At 44.7% G+C, this 21,659-nt stretch overlaps 1 protein-coding gene across 3 annotated transcripts in view; it reads left to right on the top strand.

The window, feature by feature from the left end:
* Positions 1–21,659, top strand: part of ZNF706 (zinc finger protein 706) — a 222,255-nt gene that overhangs the window by 74,004 nt on the left and 126,592 nt on the right. For all 3 annotated transcript variants that reach the window (XM_044065659.1, XM_044065657.1, XM_044065660.1), the window contains one exon: positions 8,300–8,405. In XM_044065659.1, coding sequence (XP_043921594.1) covers positions 8,300–8,395 — 96 coding nt within the window. In that variant the 3' untranslated portion in view covers positions 8,396–8,405. The remainder of the gene's footprint in view (positions 1–8,299; positions 8,406–21,659) is intronic.

Genomic DNA, 21,659 nt, shown 5'->3' with positions numbered 1-21,659 from the left:
GGGGGGCAACATTTCAGGCCATGGAGATGGCCCTATCCACTATGGACATCCATTTGGCTACACCACTGAGTAGTTCAACAATCCTTCCATTATCCAGAGCTTTCTCCAATTCCAACACCTAGACAGCGAGCGTCAAAGCTGCAGGAGGCACCCATTCATGTTCTGCCCTCTTCTGATATCTCCCACTTTGGTTCCCCGAGGAATCTGTCATGGGCAACACTGATTTTGATGAAAGGTAGGGTTCTCCATGGTCACCCTTAGAAGATGTCTCTTTTGGATATATCCTTGAGTTCCTTAAACAGGGGGGTGGCTGGGTGGGGGTGGCTGGACATCCCAAAAGCTCCTCTTCAGAGACGTCCGTGTACCTGCAGGCCTTTGGCGCTCAGCCATCTACTTTTTGGGATACTTCGTCAGCTGATGAGCTCATTAAGTTCATCTTGCTGCAGGTGTGGAAGGCTTCTGACACAAAGGAACCGGTCTTCAAGAGGCCAGACGAAAAATGTATCTGCATCAGAAGATCTTTAGTTTTAGGCAAAGGGATTACCAGTAGATGCCTTGGTGGTAGCGGCATCCATAAAAAAGGAACTGGCAGAGGTAACTTCCACTATCCATCCTCCCAGTAGAGCCTTGGGCAATGAATAGGTTTGGTAAGCAGGTTTACACTTTGACCTTTGCACTGTGATCTTTGAACTTTGTGGCGCACTTCACCAGACTCCAGAGGGATCTGATTTAAGGTGTTTCTAGATACTCTGGCAGGAGCTATATCTGACGAAGTCCAAGGTTGCTTCTCAGTTGGCCATCCTAGAGTCCATTCTGAATTCGTCCATGAGGCTCATAGTATATGCTGCCAGAGGGAAGACTAAACCAGCAGGATCAGGTGTGGCCGTAATGAGGTGCGTTTGGATGCACTTGTGCATATTTGCGGAGCTATCCAGGTCTTCATTCGTCAATGTCCCCTTTAATGCTTTGTCCCTTTTTGGTCCTAAAGTTCGAGAAACCTTGTCCAGGTGTGAAAAGTATGTAAAGACCCTTTCTGCAGTGGGCATATGTTTTTCTACTCGACTGTCCTTTTTGAGGAGCGGGAAAATGTGGTTGTCCCAGGGGCTTTTCCAGGACATGAGTGGTAGTGGCTTGCCCAGGGGCAGAGGGGGAGATTTAATGGAAGACTCTGTCCACACAGCCAAATGGCCAACAGAATTGGGGTTCCAGGGGTGCCTTCCTTTGCAAACCCTACCAGTGCTCTTGAAGGGAGACACGATTGCCTTCCTCTGGAGGCAGTCAGGGATGCTTATCCCTGCATAGACACACCTGGCTTCAGATGGCTTCCAGTGTTTGGATACAGAGGATTATAACCAGTGGCTACTCCTTGCCCTTTCTTCTACCTCCCCAAAGTTGCAAGAAAATTTCTGATGTTCCATCCAGTTAGCGGAACAAGCAGTGCTAGAAATTCAGAAACCGCTAGGAGCGGGTCATCTAGGAGGTCCCACCACATTAGTTAAAATCTGGAATTTTCTCAAGTTTCTTTTTAGTGTCAGAAAATATGGGAGACTGGAGGCCAATTTTGGATCCAAGTGTTTTGAACAAATCAGTTTGACACATATATTCTGGATGGTCACAGTTCAGTCCATTCTCCTGTTTCTAGGGAATGATTATTGTATGTGCTCTATAGATTTCCAGGTTGCGTATTACCACATCAAAATGGACAATCGCTCCAGGCGATTTCTCTGATTTCGTTTAGGAGTCGGTCATCAGTTCAGAGCGCTACCCTTGGTCTCACCACAGCCCCCAGGGTGTTCACCAAATGCATGGCAGTTGTAGCAGCTCACTTAAGACTGCAAGGATTCCATACTTAAGATGACTGGCTCATTACCGCTGCCGCCAGGCATCTTCTAGAACAAGCAAGAGTCTAAGTTCTCCAGACACATGCCAACCTGTGGATTAGTGTAAATTATGAAAAAAAAAACTCCTCTTAATCCATACTTAAGTATGGAGTTCATAGGAGAAGTACTAAATACCAGTGCTTACATAGCCTCTCTACCTTATCTAAGATTGCAAAAGATCAAGAACCAAGTGGAAAATATTATTGGAAGCAGAACAGTACCCGCATGGCTAGTTTTGCAATCTCTAGGTCGATGGTGGCAACAATCACATTAGTCCCACTAGTGACTATGGATGCCACCCAGATGGGGAGGGGGCATTATTTGGGCAAGATGGTCCAAGGCACTTGGTCCCCATAGCGACCAGCCTGCATATCAGAGTTTTAGAGCTGAGGTAGTGCTTTAAGTGTTGCAGGAGTTTTAAACTACTCTCCCTCTGTGAACGATTGCGATTCATACTGACAGTATTTCAGTAATTTGGTACATCATTAAACTGGGAGGAACCAAGTAGTGCCCCCTTTGTCGAGAAGCACTCTGTGTCTGGCAGTGGGTAATCTCTTCCAACCACTGTGATAGCAATGCGTATTCCAAGGATATCCAGTGCGATGGCAGACAAACTGAGCAGATGCATTCTTCTGCCTCATGAGTGGTCTGTCAATCCCAGAGTGGCGAAAAAGATCTTTCGTCGCTGCAATCTTCTTGCATCACCTCTGCACAGCAAATGCAGCAGCTACTTTGCCCTCGTTCCCCCTCGGGGTGGGGGGCCCAAGGGATGCTCTTCTGCACGATTGGCCCTCCACACTGCTGTACACCTTTCTCCCTTCCCATTAATTCCTCAATTTCTAAAGAAATTGATCAGGTTGAAGACAAGAGTAATCCTCATTGCTCCCTTCTGGCCTCGACAGATTTGGTTCCCCTTTCTTTGGCCTTGTCTGATTCAACAACTGTGCACTCTGGACCCAGATCTGAATGTTCTATCCTATCCAGAGGGATTACTTTACCCAAACCTTCAAAACCTCAAGCTTATGGCTTGGCTTCTCCAGTCCGTAGGATTCTTCTGGTGGAAGGCTTGTTGGAGGCCAGAAGACTCTACAGTATTAAATGGAAAAGGTTTTCCTTCTGGGCTGGAGAATAACATTGTTCCTTTTTCTGCTAGTATTGATGAAGTCTTAGAATTCTTAGCTTCATATTGATGAAGTCTTAGAATTCTTAGCTTCACTGTTTTGAAGAAGGGGCCTCTTCCTCCACCATCAGGGTTCAATTAGCGGCTATCTCAAATTTCCATAATGGGTTTAAAGAATGTTCTTTAATTTCTCATAGCCTTTGAAAAGCACTTTTAAAAAGGGACCTTGATGTTAAAACCCCCATATAAGGATCCAAATATACCATGGGATTTAAAGTTATTGACAATAATTCATTTCCCCTTTGAGCCTCCTGACCGCAACTTGAAATTCGTGTCTTGGAAAGCTATACTTCAAGTAGCAATAACTTCTGCCGGACAGATTTCTGAAATTCAAGCTCTACCTTGCAAAAACCACCTTAACTGATATTCCACAAAGACAGGGTTTCACTAGGAATAAACCTTTCCTTTTGCAAAAGATGGTGTCAGAAAAGAATTGGGCAAGCAACCTACCAGTATTTTGTTCTCAATTTCTCAAAAAGAGTACTGTTTGCATTTATTAGACGTTCATAGACACTTGTATTTCTATCTTAGAACAAAAGACCTAAGGAAGTCTGAATAGCTGTTTGTTTTCTTTGCAAGTGCTAAAATGGGCAAGCCATTTACCAAAGTCACTTTATCTAGATGGTTAAGAGATTCCTCTTGCTGTATATAAAAGGAAATACAAAGTTTACCTGAGCTGTTAAGGCGCACTCTACCAGAGCAGTTTCTATTTCAGCAGTGTTCCAGTCTGATGCTTCCATGGATGAGATTTGTGCAGCTGCAATATGGGCTACCCCATATACCTTTATTACTCATTACAAATTGGATTTGGTCTCTAGGGGAAGAGCACCATTGGTTCTGTGGTGCTCAGCAATATTCTTCCATTAGTCCTCCCAAGATCTAATGTAGCTAGGGACTTTGTCCCACGGGTCGAGGAATAAATGAAGATTGACAACATCTGGTAAATAAGTTGTGTACTTAACGTTCCATCTGTGTTGTTTATCATTTATCCCCGACTCCCACTCTCCATCCTCCTTCCCTTCAGACCTCTTGGTGCAATGATTTATAGTCCTAGTTATTCGTTTTTTTCACCCATAATGCCAGGCATGGTCTCCATGAAGATGACATAATTTTTGTTTTTCTGTCTGCAAACTCGATCTGAGGCAATTGGGAGGGGAGCATTATGGGTAGGACTTAAGCTTGAGAGTTTTTTGTCCTTGGGGTCTGTAGTAATGGCCGATTTGGTTCAGATATTTAGAACCGAACCCACAGGCCAAGGTTAAATGAAGATGGACAACTCAGATGAAACGTTATGGTAAGTACGCAACTGTTTAATTCACCCATATAGTCAAAGCTACTGCAGAAGTAATAAATATGAACATAATATAGTTGGGCAGTTTTAAAACATACCGTAACAGATCAGTGTTCACTGCTACAGTAGCCACTCCCTCTAGTCCCCTTGTTTTTTGCTATGAATTATTTTTTGTTTTAACATTGTCCTTTCAAGGCTTAGCTCCCTATCCCTAATCATCGTCTTTCGGCTTTTCCCGTTAGGGGTTGCCACAGCGGATCATCTCTTTCCATTTCTTCCTATCCTCTGCATCTTGCTCTGTCACACCAACCGCCTGCATGTCCTCTCACCACGCCCATAAACCTTCCTCTTACCTGGCAGCTCCATCCTTAACATCTTCTTCCCAATATACCCAAACCAACGCAATCTCGTCTCTCTTGCTTGGTCTCCAAACTGTCCAACATGAGCTGGCCCTGTAATATACTGATTCCTAGTCCTATCCATCCTAGTCACACCGAGTGCAAATCTTACATCTTTAACTCTGCCACATCCAGCTCTGACTCCTGCCTTTTTGTCAATGCCACCGTCTCCAACCCATATAACATAGCTGGTCTCACTACCCTCTTGTAGACCTTCCCTTTCACTCTTACTGGTACCCGTCTGTCACAAATCACTCCTGACACACTCTTCTCCACCCATTCCACCCTGCCTGTACTCTCTTCTTCACCTCTCTTCCACATTCACCATTACTCTGAACTGTTGATCCCAAGTACTTAAACTCGTCCACCCTTACCAACTCTACCCCCTGCATCCTCACCATTCCTCTACCCTCCCTCTCATTTACACACACATATTCTGTCTTAGTCCTGCTGACCTTAATTCCTCTGCTCTCCAGAGTCTCCTCAACCTGATTCCTACTCACTACAGATCACAATGTCATCTGCAAACATCATAGTCCACGGGGCCTCCTGTCTGATCTCATCTGTCAACTTGTCCATCACCACTGCAAATAAGAAAGGACTCTGAGCTGATCCTTGATGTAATCCCACCTCCACCTTAAATGGATCTGTCACTCCCACTGCAGTCCTCACCACTGTCACACTACCGTCGTACATATCCTGTACCACTCTTACATACTTCTCTGCCACTCCCGACTTCCTCATACAATACCACAACTCTTCTCTAGGCACCCTGTCATATGCTTTCTCCAAGTCTACAAAGAGACAGTGCCACTCCTTCTGACCTTCTCTGTATTTCTCCAATAACACTCGGAGCAAACATTGCATCTGTAGTGCTCTTTCCTGGCACGAAACCATACTGCTGATCACTAATCATCACCTCCCTTCCTTCTTAACCTAGCTTCTACTACTCTTTCCCATAACTTCAAGCTGTGACTGATCAATTTTATCCCTCTGTAGTTACTGCAGCTCTGCACATCACCTTTATACTTGAAGATCGGTACCAAACCACTTTTTCTCCACTCCTCAGGCATCCTCTGACTTTCCAAAATTTCATTAAACAATCTAGTTAAAAATTCCACTGCCATTTCTCCTAAGCACCTCCATGCTTCCATTGGTATGTCATCTGGGCCAGCAGCCTTTCCATTCTTCACCCCCTTCATAGCTGTCCTTACTTTCTCCTTGCTAATCTGTTTCACTTCCTGATTCACTATCCCCACATCATCCAACCTTCTCTCTCTCATTCTCTTCATTCATTGGCCTCCCAAAATGCTCTTTCCATCTCACACTCGCCTCTCGAGTACCTTTCCCTCACTATCCTTTATCACCCTTACTTGCTGCACATCTTTCCAAGCTCTGTCCCTCTGTCTAGCCAATCGGTACAGGTCCTTTTCTCCCTCTTTATTGTCCAATCTCTCATACAACTCTCCATACGCCTTATCCTTGGCTTTCGCCACCTCTCTCTTTGCCATGCGCCTCATCTCCTTATACTCATGTCTACTTTCTTCATCTCTTTGACAATCCCACTTCTTCGCCAGCCTCTTCCTCTGTATACTCTCTTGTACTTGCTCATTCCACCACCAGGTCTCCTTGTCCTCCTTCCTCTGTCCAGATGTCACACCAAGCACCTTTCTAGCAGTCTCCCCTACTAGTTCTGCTGTAATTACCCAGCTATTCGGTAACTCTTCACTGCTTCCCAGTGCCTGTCTTAACTCTTCCCTAAACTCCACTTCGCAATCGCCCTTTTTTAACTTCCATTTAATCCTTGGCACTGCTTTCACACTCCTCCTCCTCTTCTTGATCTCAAACGTCATCCTACAGACGTCCATTCTATGCTGCTTAACTACACTTTCCCCTGCCACCACTTTACAGTCTCCAATCTCCTTCAGACTGCCCCTCCTACATAGGATATAATCCACCTGTGTGCATCTTCCTCCACTCTTGTACATCGCCCTATGCTCCTCCCTTTTCTTAAAATACATATTCACCACAGCCATGTCCATCCTTTTCGCAAAATCCACAATCATCTGACCTTCTGCATTCCTCTCCTTAACAGCATACCTACCAATCACTTCCTCATCCCCTCTGTTCACTTCACCAACATGCCCATTAAAGTCCGCTCCAGTCACTAGTCTCTTACCCTTGGGTACACTCACCACAACTTCATCCAACTCGCTCCAAAATTTCTTTTATCCATCACACACCCAACTTGCTCCAAAATTTCTTTTATCCATCACACACCCAACTTGTGGAGCATATGCACTAACAACATTCATCATTACACCACCAGTTTCGAGCTTCATAAACATCACTCTGTCAGACACTGTTCACGTCTAAAGCACTCTTGGCATATTGTTCCTTTAGTATAACCCCTACCCCATTTCTCCTGCCATCCACACCATGATGGAACAATTTGAACCTGTTTCCTAAACACCTGGCCTTACTTCCCTTCCATCTGGTCTCTTGGGCTTGGCTCCCTATCCCTGTTGGGAAGAAAAGGTCTGAAGGGCTTTGCACCCAAACTTATCTTTTAGTCAGCTCAAGCTGCCTGACAAGTCTGGATGCAGTGGAAAGTGCCCTGATATCTTGGAAGCTGGCCAACTGTTATACCCTTGCAAAATGTAACCCGTAGAGCTAAGGCTACTGCAATAGTGCTCATTTGAACATCTACTGTTGTGGTAAGTTTTACTTGCACAGCTTTACTTTTCATTTATGTGAAGGTAAAAAGAAATGACATGCCAAAACAGACCATTTCCAAATGGTTATCTCAGGTTATTACCTTTTTGTTGTACTCTCAACCACAAAACTATTCCAGGCAGAGTGAGGCCTTGGCTTCACCTATTGCTTTTTGGAAATGGTTGGATCTTATAAGTATTCTAGAAGCTGCAACTTGGTTCTGTATACATACATTTTCAAGGCATTACGAGCGTTATTCCTTCTCTAGGGTTTAGATTTGGCTTTGCTAGGACTGTTCTGCAGTGACTGCTGGACACTTCCCTTCCACATTCCAAATACAGTAAGCTAAGGTAGCTAGCTGTATAGCTAAGGCTACTGCAGCAGTGATCAGCGTGAGGAAGGTAGTACAGTTGTGTAAGTAAAACTTGCCTTAACAGTAGATGTTTTAGTGACACTGCTGCGGTAGCTGCTCCCTCTCTCCATCCCCCTTGATTTTTGGTATGTTTATTCCAGGGTGTAAATTTATTTTTTGTTCATAGCATTGCCTTCCAGAGCTGTGCCCCTCTCTCTCTTTGGCATGAAAACTCTCTAGGGATTTGCACACAAACCTGTCTTTTTAGTGAGCCCAGCTTGAGCTGACTGATGGTTTGGGTGTGTTGAAAGTGCCTTGAGGCTTTGGAAGCTTACTAGCAGGATATAACCCATATAGTTATTGCTACTGCAGCAGTGGTCATTCAAACATTTACTGTTATTGTAAGTTTACTTATACAATACACAACCATACTTTGTGTTTTGTAATATTGAAGATGAGAGTGGATTTTTTTTTGTCTTTTAGACTCAAATGCCAGATCCCAAGACTTTTAAGCAACACTTTGAAAGTAAACATCCAAAGGCACCACTTCCTCCAGAACTAGTAGATGTCGAAGCTTAGCAGGTTTCAGGTATGTAATATCTCAGAATAATCCGTTTTGGTGTCTGATTTTTTCTTTATATTTTCTGTGTTGTCCCCCAAGTGTGTGTGTGTTACGGGGCACTGTTGGATGTTTAGTATTTGAACTGAAATTATTTGTAAATTACTGGACAATGTGTTCGAGTCTTGGCTTGCTAATCTCCATAAGAACCAAGGGATCAAATGTAGAAGTTTTTTTTTTGATTGCCTAAATCGCCTTCTGCATCTTTGACTTGTTCTGGTCCTGTCCCCACTTTGGAATTGATGGGCTGGCCTTTCCCTCTACCCTCTGAAAAAAGAGAGAGTAAAAGTTTTAGTGGAAATGGTGGTAGGATCCTTAACTAAATGTTGGTATGGATAAAGACATTAAGGCCTCTGGCTTTAAAAAGCACATACAGTGCAGCCATAAAAACCCTTCTGAAGGCCTACACAGTGTGTGCATTATTTCTACACATTTAGAGCATCTGTAATGCTATCATCACAAGAAAGTTTAGCTCCCAGACCGTTTTGGGCTGTCATAAATGGGCAGAGTCCTTAGAGTTATGTGCAAATATAAGAGAGTTTCTGACAGGGACAAATAACTGTTAAGAAAAAAAGAAGAGCAGGATTGACTAAACGGGCATCCATTCTGGAAAAGCTGTCTCTAGCAAAAATAGTGTATGCTAGGTAGCCAATCACTTCATCTATGACTTTTCATATTGGAAATTCTATCAAGATCATCTTCTCCCGTGCAGGAGTTCTGGAATGACTGCACTCTGAGTACAACAAAAAGCCTGGTATCGGCTGCATCCTTTTGTTTCCCTAGGCTTCCCCTGGAGCTCCACACATCTAGATTGGGATTAGATGTAGATGTGTTTGCCAAGGCTTAACTTCTCTGTGTCCTAGGATGGCACGAAGTGCCTCTGTCCACCTTCATGACTACTCCTTCTCCATGCCTAGTTGTGGCTCCAGGAGCTTCAGCTCCAACAAAAGACCCCATACCAATGTTCTTGGCACCCAGAGATGCTTGTTAATGCCCTCGGCACCAATGGAGATGTCTGTCCTATTGTTTATCATCCCATATGCCCACTAGAAGTGAGGGGTACAGTGCCAAGTGTCAGTCCTGAGTCTGGCCCTAATCTTTTTGGGATTGGTGACTTTGCTTTTGGGTTTGAACCCTCTGTGCCATAGATCTCATAGGTAACCTATGCTTTAGTCTTCTATGCTATCTCTGTGGCCATCTTTTGGTGTCGATGGCTTCAATCCTTGTTACCTCTGTAGATGGGTTGGGGCAGAGTAGATCATGCTTTATCATTATGCCTGAACAGGTTCATGCTCTGCTACTTCCACTTCTGGGCACCATTTGTGACAGAAGAATTATAGATTGAACAGTGTTACTCAGCCCGGTCTGTCTTATAGGCACCAATTGTTGAGATGGGGGTACTTTTTCCTCAGGACAGGGAAGACACCCCCCCCCTAAATAAAAAGTCCTTTATAGGAAGAAGCAATGCAGGAGGAAATACATGGGTGAAGGGCAGCAGATCGACCTACTTCCCTATACCCCAGTATATAGACTTCTCCCTTGGAGCCCTCCCATCCCAGGCACCGTTCTTGATAAAGTGGAGGTTTCCCTAGTCCCCTCCTGAAGTCTCTCACTTTCAGTAAGGTACTAGAAATAGACTTCTTGGATTATGGCCAGTTGATGCCACTTATGGAAGATCTTCCAGGAGGTCTTTTAAGGTCCCACCCAATGGCCTGAAGTCCCCCCCTGACAAACTAATAGACATGGTGTGTATCAAGGTGTGGAAAAAGCTAAACATAGCAGATCTCATCCCATGGAAATCTAACAGTGCTGCAGACCTGCAAGGAAAAGGCAACACAAGCAAAGGAACTCTTGATTCCAGATTTGTTAGTGGCCACCATATGTGAGGTCCCAGAGGAAGATCAGGTTGTCCCTCCAATTGAAACTATTATCCGATGGCCAAACTTGGAAATAATTTATATGCCCAGTACTGAGCAATAAATTACTTCAAGCCTATGATAAGGTGTCTGGGATCCAAACAAAAAAAAAAAAAAAAAACTGGTGAACTGTGTTTCCAGTTGGTAGCTATTAATTCTGTTTACTGTTCAACCAACTGCTTACATAATACTACGTATGGGGCAGCAAGATCAGCTGGTTCAGGCATTGTAATGCATGAAATCTGGCTAAGCCTCACAAATGTTGTGGGGCACTTTTTAAGTTGTCTTTCATTGGTTCTTTGAAAGAATCTATTTGAGCAGAAGGTAAAAGGCAAATTTATTGCAATGTGAGCAAGAGAACAATTCTCGCTGCTGCGGTTAAATTTTCAGCTGTGTTAGTGAAGCCAGAAGGGTGTCAAAATTCTTAAGAAATCTCAGCAGAGTCGGTAACATGCAGCAGTGTGACAGAATCCTGCAGCAGGGAGTGTTTTTTCTAGTACCAGCAACCCAAGGAACAGAAGGAGTCTGCACAGCAAGAGTTGAGGGACCTCTCAATGGTTCTGTTAGCATGAACCCTGAATGGTTGCCTGATTGTCCCACTCTGGAGGCAGTCTGTCTTTGTGTATCCTCCTGCATGTTTGGTCATCTCGGGACAAATAAATGAAGGGAAGCTGTATTTTGAGGCTGCTTTTAGTTAAAGGTGTCCATTATACCCATCCACTGTTGTTGCCACCCCATCAGAGGAAGGTGGCCCAACAGGAAGTGAAATATGCCCAATTAAAAAGGGACATCCAAGGGGGTCCCACCAGACCACAGATGGTCCAGATTTTATTTTTAATCTTGGTGCCCATGAAAAGACCTCAGATTCTAGAAATAGGTCACCTGAGCCACTATGTGAAAGAGGAGTCCTGGATGTTTCTGATGGAAGTCCATTCTGCTCTTGTAGGCGGGAGACTGGATGTGCAGGTCTCAAAGATACTTAACCTACTCACACATGGCAAAGCCATTCAGGAGAGTCCTGTCCTTTCAAGTAGCAGTCACTTTACCAATTCAAAGCCCTGCCCTACGGGTGTATCACACACACACACACACCCCAACAAACCCCTGGAGTCGCAGCTCACATGCTTTTGTCAGATGTAAAAAAAAAAAAAAAAAAAAAAAAAAAAATCCCCCTACTGGACAACTAGCTTATTGCAGCACCTGTTATGAAACTAGTTATGGCAGGGCAGTATTTACTGCAGCTATGCATATCCTTGTGTAGTCCAAGTCAATTGTGACTAACTTGGAATAAGACTACTGCAGTAGATGCAATTTTAAACTAAAAAGGCAACTTTTGGGTATCACTGCATCAGGAAAGTTTAAAAAATACACTGGATTTGTTTTGCTGTAATATCCTATTGTCAGAATTGTTTTGAAAACATTTTAATGTAAATGCTTTATTTTGTTTTTAAAATTTGTCCAGCCAGATGTCAGGACTCTGTTTTGTAGTACTTAGCCTTGGAGAGAGTTTTTTTTTTCTTTGCTGTAAGTTTCAGTTTCTAATTTTATCTAGCTTGTTACAAATCTGCTTTTTCAAAGCCCCCACCCTGACCCTGATGCGATTTTTTTCTTTCTTTCAAGCAAATTTCTGTCCTGCCCACCCCTTATGGTAAATTGACTGACTTCCAATTCCTACCCTCTCATTTTTCATTGCTGTTGTCAATCGTGTAAGCTGTTCAAACATGTTTACCCTCCCATTGTATTCAGTAAATCCATAATACTGTGTACCCACCCAGTCACCATTGTTGCTCTTTAGTTGACTGCCCATAGTAAAAAATTATTTGGAAACTTCACTGTCTCATCTCATCTGCTTATAGTAGTGAGCACTAGTAGGTCAAACTGTGAAGTTCTTCCCTTAGACTGTAAAGCTTGAGTTAATCCTCATCTTCCTGATTACTTGGTGCATAGTGCACTGCTTAGACATTTTAACCTTGCCTTCAATACTATTAAAATATGCTCATCTTAGTGTTCTAGTATGAAATTCACTTGATTAGCACTCAGATTAGTATGCCATCTGATGTCCTTTTCATTCTTCCTCACTATTGGGTCTCTGGTCTGACCTGGCCACATTTTACAGACTTGGATTCTAATCTTGAGCTCCTCCCTCTACTCAGAATGCTTTACACTCTACGTCTTCCTCAGATATTGTTTGCTGCCTCAGTAAACGGACACGGATTTCTTCTCTCGAGCAACTGCAAGTAGCTTGAGCCAAGTTTTGACGTTCTAGTTTCTGAATTTCTTCTCCATTTGACACCTTACGTTCGTCTTTCCTTACCTCCCAGTAAGTTTCTCAATGGCATTAGGGTTTCTTTGCCTTCTTTCTCACTCTCCTTTCTTTTCAGGGCCTTTCCTGCCTTCTGACTTGGCAAAAAAAACTTGGGAGTTGACTAGTGTGTGAAATTTGATAGTATAATTAGTTCTCTACTGTTTGAAGCTGTTTTAGTCAACTGCTGTTGACATTTTTTGGAAACTGTGACCTTTTTTTCTCTCTGCATTTCAGGATGTCAGATAAACCCTCTGATTTTTAAACACTGCTCTGCCTTTTCCCATAAGATTCCTCAGTCAGACATGCATGATAAATGCGTGTACTGTCTTTGGCCAGAGCATCTGTGGTGTACATATTCTATTTGTGAGGGACAGACTGTTGGATTAAGGCTGTTCAGTGGATGCCATGGTTGTGGCAGCAGCTACCAAAAAGGAGTTAGCTGAGCAGAGCTCTTCTGTCCACCAGCCTAACAGAGTCGGGAGCAATGGATAGATTTGGTAAGCACTCCTACGCCTTTGGTGCCTATGTGCTGAGATCTTTTAATTATTTTGCACACTTCATTCATTTGCAGAGAGACCTGATGAAGGAACTTTCCAACTGTTTTGAAGTCTCTGCCGACCAGGTCTCTGCAAGAAAGTGTCCCTCCAACTGATTACTTTCCTGCCACTAATTCTTCCATGAGGCTGCTCTCCTATGCGGTGGTGGGCACCTCACAAGCAGTTGACTCTGGTATTGCAATCGGAAGACATGCCTGTATGAGGCTTTATGATTTCACGGAGCCCTTTAAGACATCATTTGTTAATGCCCCCTTTGATGGCTTCTCCTCCTTATTTAGGCCATCTGTCAGATACCTTAACCTGCAGTGAACAGGAGGGAAAGACTGTTTCTGCCATGGGATCAAGTTTTCTACTCCTTGCTGCACTTTCTGCAGGAATCGTTGAAGTAGCAAGACTTGGTGCCAAAGATCCCAAGGGTCTTTTCTTGATCAGCATGGGGATTCTTCCTCTAGAGGCAAAGGAGAATTTTTCAATGGAAAAGGTCACCCCAGGGGCAGAGAGGGTCTGCAAAATCAGGGCTACAGAGAACCCTACTCAAATAGGCTCTACCAGCACTCCTTAAGCATTGCCCGTCCTGGGCTCTGGAGCCAGTCGGGTCATTTTTCACTATACCTAGGTGCCTGGACCAAACTTACAAAAATTGCCTGGGTGTCGAGCATAATATCCAGAGATTACTACATTCCCTTTTTCCTTCCACCTCCTCAGTCAGGTGAGACTCCCTGACATTCCACCCAGTTAGAGGGAGTATGCAGTAATAGAGGTTCGCAAACTACTGCAAAAGAGTCCTCTGAGAGGTCCTGACCGAACAAAGAGGATCCAGAACCTAATCCCGCTTCTTTTTAGTGCCAAAGAAAAGCGGGGACCAGAGACCCATTCTGGATCTAAGCAGTCTGAACCTGTATGTAAAGAAGTCAAAGTTACTGCTCCGTCTGTTCTTCTGCTGTTGCAAAAAGATGATTGGATGTGCTCTGTGGACTTGAAGGACGTGTACTACCACATCAGAATGGGCAAGTGCTTCCGAAGTAGTCATCACTTCAGTCTGGGAGCCAGTAATTGCCAATTCAGAGTTCTGCCCTTTGGACTTGCCACAGCCCTCAGGGTGTCTAACCAAATGTATGGCAGTGGTCACAGCTCACCTGAGACTGCACGGCTTCCACATGTTTCCATATCTGGACTGGCTCCTAACTGTCAACCAGGTATCAATTAATTCAAGCCAGGGGTTATCTGTTTCAGATCTCATGTTACCTTGGCATCACCATAAACCTAGTCTAATCAAATCTTCCTCCAGTACAAAGGCCGGAGTTCATTGGTGCTTTGCTGGACACTTCATATCAAATGGCCTCATTACCCCCTTATCATATAGTGACATAGAGACATCGGGTACAGTCCATTCTAGATGCTCAATCTCCACCAGCAAAATTGATACTTCAAGCTCTTGGATCTCTGGCAACTGCTGCCATTCTGGTTCATTAGCAAGATTTTTTTATGCTAGTTCTCTAATTGGCTGTTCAGTGGTCTATTCTTTTATCATTCCTTATCTGTTCCTATCAAACTAACATCGGTCTGCAGACGTCATCTTCAGTGGTGGATTTGGTCTGCAGACGTCCTCTTCAGTGGTGGATTTTGTCAGATGATCTTTACATTGGTAGACTTCTTCCTTCCCCTTCAGCCACTGTTACCATGGAAGTGGACACTTCCCAGTTGGAGTGGGGGTGGGGCATTTCATGGGGAAGATGGTCCAGTGCACATGGAGACGAGGATGCATATCAGTGTTCTGGTGAGAAGGGCAGTCCTCTTGACATTGCAAGCCTTTCAGGATGTTTGTTCTTTTGGAACTATTGCACTTCACCCAGACAGCATGTAGGTGTGGTGCATCAACAAACGAGGAAGAACCCGTTCATACCCATTGTGCAGAGAAGCCATGAGGGTCTGGGAATGGGAGATCTTCAGACCGCTTTCTTCATGCAACACTTGTACTGGGGAAATCCAGCATTTTGGTGGATAAACTCAGTAGATCCGTTTTGAGTTTCTCACCACTGGCCCCTCAATCAATTCGTAGCAAATTTGATTTTCAGCCATTGGGGCCAACCTTGCTGCAACCTCTGTGCTGCTCCCCAGAACAAGTGCAGCGAGTACTTTGCTCTGATTTCCCCTTTACATGGGGGTCACGGACTGATGCTCTAGTTCACGATTGGCCCTCCGGTCTCCATTATACCTGTCCCCCTCTTCCATTGATCCAAACTTTTTACAGAAAGCTGAAGAGCTGAGTAATGCTCATTGTGCCTACTGGCCTCGTCAGGTATGGTTCTATTTCTGGTCTTAGCTGAAGTATCCTCCTCAGATTCTGAAGCCCACTCAGGACCTCCTGTCTCACCCAGCAGAGACTCAGTATCCCAGTCTACAGCTCTTCAAACTAACTGCCTGGTTTCTCCAGTTCTATTAATTGTACAAAGGTCCAGGCTAGCTTCCCCTGTAAGATGTTGCCTTCCCAAATAGTGTTCACTAAAAAGTATACAGAAGCAAATGGAAAAGGTTCTCAATTTGGGCTTCCAAAGAGAGTATTGATCCTTTTCAGCACCTGTTCAGCTGTCCTTTTTCTATTTCTTATGCCACTCTTCAAGGAAGGGTCTAGTTACTCTACTGTTGAACTTCAACTGGCAGCTATATGTAACTTTCATGCTACAAATGTTTCTGGTTCCCTTTCTGCATCTAGATTATGCAAGACATTCATGAAAGGGATTTTTCTACTTCGATCTCCAGTAAAAGACTTCTCTCCACTGTGGGATCTCACTGTTGTTCAAGGCCTTGCTCAAAAGCCTTTTGAGCCATCTAGTAATTTGTGGCGTGAAATTCATAGGTTAGTACTAGGCTAACTGCCCTTGCGAGCCATTTTCAGCCTAGCCAGTTATCCCCTGTGAGATTCAAACCCTGTACCTTGAGTTTGTAAGGCAAACACCTTTAACCATTAGGCCACCCTTCCAACCCCTTGTCCTGGAAGACAATATTTTTGGTAGCCATTATATCAGAGGTTTTCCGAACTTTAGGCCTTATCCAAACCGCCTTTATTTTTCAAGAAGAGTATTCCTTCTGTACCAATCCATCCTTTATGCCTAAGGTGTTCAGAGACCAATAATGATCAGTCTGTTGAATTACCGGTATTCTTTCCAAATTTTTCTAACTAGGGCTAAAATGTTTTACACCTAGATGTCCATAGACAACTTTGTTTTTGCCTTCATGGAACAAAATAGTATAAGAAATCTGAACAGCTGTTTTGTATTTTTTTCTCCTAACCACATAGGTCAAGCAGTCACGAAGGTTACTCTGGACGTATGGATTACGGATTATCTTTCTCTGATTTTATTCAAAGAATGGTCTACAGTTACTCACCCTCATAAAGCCCACTCTACCAGATCTATGACCACCTACTTCTTTTGTAGGTTGGCTGTAGATGGCTCTACAGTTCTGATAGCCTTAAGGGCAGTCTACATCCTATTCCCCCCTTGACGTTTATAGGTAATCGACTAAGAAGATTAGTTTCAGATCTCCATGGTGGGATGTTGCACTATATTTTTCTTCAAATTGTTCACAGTTGTGTTCCAGAAATAGGCTTAGCTTTCCAAGCAACAAATAGGTCAGGAAATTCTTCTGCAGAGCAACCCCCAGTGGAGCTTTGGCATTGTTTGTCTTCTGCTTTTAAATGTCTGATCTTTTTTGGTATGTATATCTTGCAGATGTTTGTGTTTCACTGTTGCAGTCATCACATTTGGGTTATCCCTGCCAGAGTAGCCCTCGGCCGGCCCGAATACTAGAGACTTAGTATTTTTGCGTTGGTTGCTGTCGCTTGAGGACTAAGGGCAGATAGTCAGTGGTATAAAGGGAGGCAGCCAACGCCATTACATCAGACTTTCTTGCTATGGAGCCCGAAGCAGAAGCAGTTCGCATGAGTGCCGGTCGGCCGCTACCCGAGTTATCATTTCCAAGTTGAAGTCTTCTAAAGCTAAGTACCCCGTTGGGGGTACTTTTTTCTTGCACTAACCGATGTCAGAAAAAGTTAACAATTGTCTCGCCTGTGGAAAGTAAATGCCACACCGAGACTTCCACTCTTACTGCGTCACTTGTCTAGGCCCACACCATGACATCCCCTGTTGTCGCTTCTGTGCTTTGTTTAACGCCAGAACTATCAGTCATTGGGCCCTTATTGTAGCCAGATATTTTCGTTTACAGTCCTCAATTCCGATATGGCTTCAGTAAGCCATCCGACAGCAGATCTTCCGAAAAAGCGTTAAGATCAAGACAGAGACAGACAGCCCAGGTCCAAAATCTTCTGATAATGCTTCCGTTAAGCTAGTCGTCAGTCCTCCGGTACTTAGTGAGGCACTTTCGCAGCCCCTGATGTCCACTTCAGTTGATTCGCAGGCCGCTACCAAGACCCTTTCGAAGTCCGGTATACCGCACAACTCTTCTTCGCCTAAGTATTCTTTGGTCGTCTCCACCTTGGATGGGTCCGGAGCCATTGAGCAGGCACTGGCTTGCGAGGAAGTCCTTCGCACCACTGAATCTAGACACAAACTGATGCCTTCTTCACGACTACTGTTTTTTCGAAAACAACAGAGTTCCTTAGGCCCAGGGTTTGAAACGCACCCAAGAAACAGACTACCCACTCTCAGGCGCCTGCTACCTTGCCTCAGTCTCAAATGCTTAAAATGGCAGAAAACCTTATCATGCTTATTAGGGCAAGCCAAGCCACCCCCTCAAAAAGGAAAACTGATCTGTCTCCAGTAGTTTTGTCTGAACAAGAGTCAGATGAATCTGATGCATCTGACTATGAAGACATGCAGCCCCTCTCCACTTATGTGGATTCTGATGCAGAGGAATCCATTCCTTCACCCTCTCCCCCAGAGGATTTTTCCTTTGGGGAAACCCTGCATACCTTAAGGGAACATTTCCAATGGGAGACTCGGGACTACCCTCAGTCTAAAAAGAGACTCTGGGAATTCCTAGATCTACTGCAGCACAGACCCTTAGCCATCCCCCCAGTCCTGGATGTGGTGGATGATTTTTTCCTTTAATCCAGCTTGACTCCAGACGCCCTCCCTCCTGCTCCCAGAAAATCAGACTGGTACTACAGAGTCCCTGACTCTCACAAATATCTTTTTAAAACGTCCAACAGCTGACCCTGAGGTAATTTCTCAAGGGCCAAAAGGGATTAAAGCAACCTCTGCTAAGAATCCCACCCCCTCGGACAGGGATTCCCAAGCACTGGACAGATAGCAAGAGTAGCTGAAGTGTATACTTTTTTACCCTATCAGGGCACTAAATTGTCAGTTCCATATGCTTAAATATCAGTAACATACCTTGGAACCCCTTAAAGAAAAAATGTCCTCCTTTCCTGCATGGGCAGAATCTGAAGCTTTACAAGACTTGATGCATTCTGCAAGTCAAGTAACTAAACAGACTTTTCACTGTGGTTTTGACGCCCTAGAAGCTTTTTGCAGGGCGGAAGTCACTGGATCTGTCATTAGAAGACATGCATGGCTTAAGGAACAACCCCTGCTAGACCAAGTCAAATCTAAATTGTTGGATGCACCCTTACACAGAGATGGTGCCAGGGCAGAAGAGGTCTTAAAAAAAGATGGAAGAAAAAGCAAAATCTATGCAAACAATTGGGTCAAGCCCCCCTAGGTTCAGCAGGCATTTTCCCTCGAAGCACTGGTCCTTTCCTGCTCCGAGTAAACAGGCCCAGCCTAGGCCCTGTGGAAACAGACCACCCAGACAGCAGCCCCAGGGAATGCAGAGATCTAAGCAGTGGACTACCTCCACTTCGAAACAAGGGAGTTCTAAGCCACCCCCTTATGGTAAGAACTCACAATGACTCGCCTCCTCCCGACCTCCCCTCTGCCCAACTTCAAATACCCCTAAGAGGAAAACTCTCCTTTCACTCAAGCACCTGGGCCACCATTACCAAGGACCAATGGGTTCTGAACATTGTATCTCAGGGATACCAATTCTCCTTCTTCCTTACCCTTCCAACCCCAAAAGGGTTCCCAGATCTACCACCAAATCAGTGGGCAGAGACTCAAAAGCAAATCCATTCCTGCTCTTTTTGAGGGCAGTAGAGCACGTTCCTGCAGAACAAATAGGCCAAGGCTTCTACTCCAGACTTTTTCTGGTGCCCAGAAAAGAGGGAACCTGGCGCCCCATCCTCTATCTATCCATTCTAAGCACCTTCCTGGTGATCCCAAAATTCAAAACGCTCACCCTCCGGCAGCTGCTACCCATGCTCGCCAAGGACGATTGGCTAGCCACCCTGGACCTAAGAGGCCTACCTCCACATTCCTTTCAGGGAATCGTACAGGAAATATCTCCACTTCAGGGCAGGATCTCAACACTTTCAGTTCTCTGCACTTCCCTTTGGCTTATCTACTGCTCCCAGAGTTTTCACAAAATGCCTGGCTCTGGCCATTGCCATTTGCAGACAAATATTCAGATTTACTCCTTAGATGACTGCCTTATTCGGGCAGACATCCAGGAAAAGCTGTTCAAACACCTGGCCTTTGTAAAGAGCCTACTAACCTCCCTAGGGTACACAATCAATGAAAAGAAATCCAAACAGGTGCCCACCCAAAGGATAATCTTCCTGGGAGCAAGCCTGGACACAGCATCTCAGATGGCATACCTTACACCAGATAAACAAATTTTCCTGTCAGCTTACTTCTCTCAACTGGCCACCAGGCCCCAGCTTTCTGCAAGGGAAATCCTACAAGCCATGGGGTTCATGGCATCTTGCATACTCCTCATTCCATATGCCAGGTTGCATATGAGGAAACTTCAGTGGTAACTAAAAGAGCCTTTGGTTTCAACACACTCAGACTTGGAAACTCTTCTACCTGTTATTCCTTGCCTGGGAAAGGAATTTCTTTGGTGGGCAACAGCCTTCTCCCACAACAAGGGACTGGCCTTCTCCCCACACCCTGCCGCCCAGACCCTCACCACAGACACATCAGACTACCGTTGGGGTGCACACCTGGATGCCAGGTGCATACAGGGTCAATGTAGCCCACAGCAAATCCCCCTGCACATCAGTCAAAAAGAGGTGATGGTTGTGCAGCAGACCTTGATAGCTTTCAAGCCCCTTCTCTCTCCAGGGGTTCTCCTGATCACAACAGACAACACCACTGTGATGTTGCATCAACAAGCAGGGTGAGACTTGCTCCTACCCTCTGTGCAGGCTGGCCATGACCCTTTGGTTCACAGCCACTTCCATGCAACTACACCTGTTGGCACAATACCTACCAGGCTCTCTCAACTCCCTGGCAGACCAACTAAGCAGAAAGCTTTTGGACCCACATGAGTGGCAACTCAACAGAAATGCCTTCTTCCTAATAACTCAGAATGGGGAACCCCGAAGGCCAACCTCTTTGCCTCCCACACCAATCATCAGCTCAGCAAATTCTGCACCAGGGAGCATCACTGCATGGCTTGGAAAGTGGATGCCCTGTCCTTCCCCAGCTCAACCTCTCAGTCTGTGCCTTTTCTCCCCTACCTCTCCTCCCCAGGGTAGTGCTCAAAATAATGGAGGAAAAAACAAGGACCATTCTCCTAGTTCCAGACTGGCCCTGACTGCACTGGTACCCCTTGCTGCGCAGCCTGCCCCCGCTGCTTTTATGGCATCTTCCTCAGATTCCAAACCTCCTAACCTCAGAGGGAAGGGGAATTCATGCACCCCCGATGAAGACACTCAATTTGGCAGCTTGGCTTATTCCCTAACCCCGGACCAATCTGCCATCCTCAATAAGCAGGTTCCGGATGTTACACAGCCGCAGACCAAGTAAAAGACTTTAATAAATAGGTTTAGCGCTTTCTTCCCCTGATGGGGACTTCCTCAGAACAACCTACACAAATTTGCCCAGCCTTTAAATACACTTTTTAATTGCATAGTTTACATAAATTAACACATAATCAACTGGTGCATTCCATTTAAAAACATTTAAAAATTCATACTGTGTATATATATATATATATATATATATATACACACACACACACACACACAGTATGTATTTTTAAATGTTTTTAAATGGAATGCACCAGTTGATTATGTGTTAATTTATGTAAACTATTTAATTTGTGTATTTTAAGGCTGGGCAAATTGGTGTATGTTTGATGTTCATCGTGTTTCACTGTTGCAGTCATTACTCTTGGGTTATCCTGCTGGCAGGCTGCCCTCAGTCGGCCAGAACTCCAAAGTCTAGGTCCAGCGTCGGTTGCGGTCGCCTCTTCCCTGACGTCAGTGCGCCAGGGGTATAAAAGATGCAGCTGACGCCATTTTCTTCAGTCTTTCTTGCTGCGCGGTGCCTGAAGCAAAAGCAGTTCGCAAGTGCTGGTCGGCCGACTCCTGAGATTTTCAAATCTGAATTTCAGAACCGAAGTCTTCATTAAAGCTAAG

The sequence above is a fragment of the Protopterus annectens genome, chromosome 3.part0, assembly GCF_019279795.1.
Source record: "Protopterus annectens isolate FY-2018-M chromosome 3.part0, PAN1.0, whole genome shotgun sequence".
NCBI lineage: Eukaryota > Metazoa > Chordata > Ceratodontiformes > Protopteridae > Protopterus > Protopterus annectens.
This window is presented reverse-complemented; position numbering and strand designations above follow the sequence as displayed.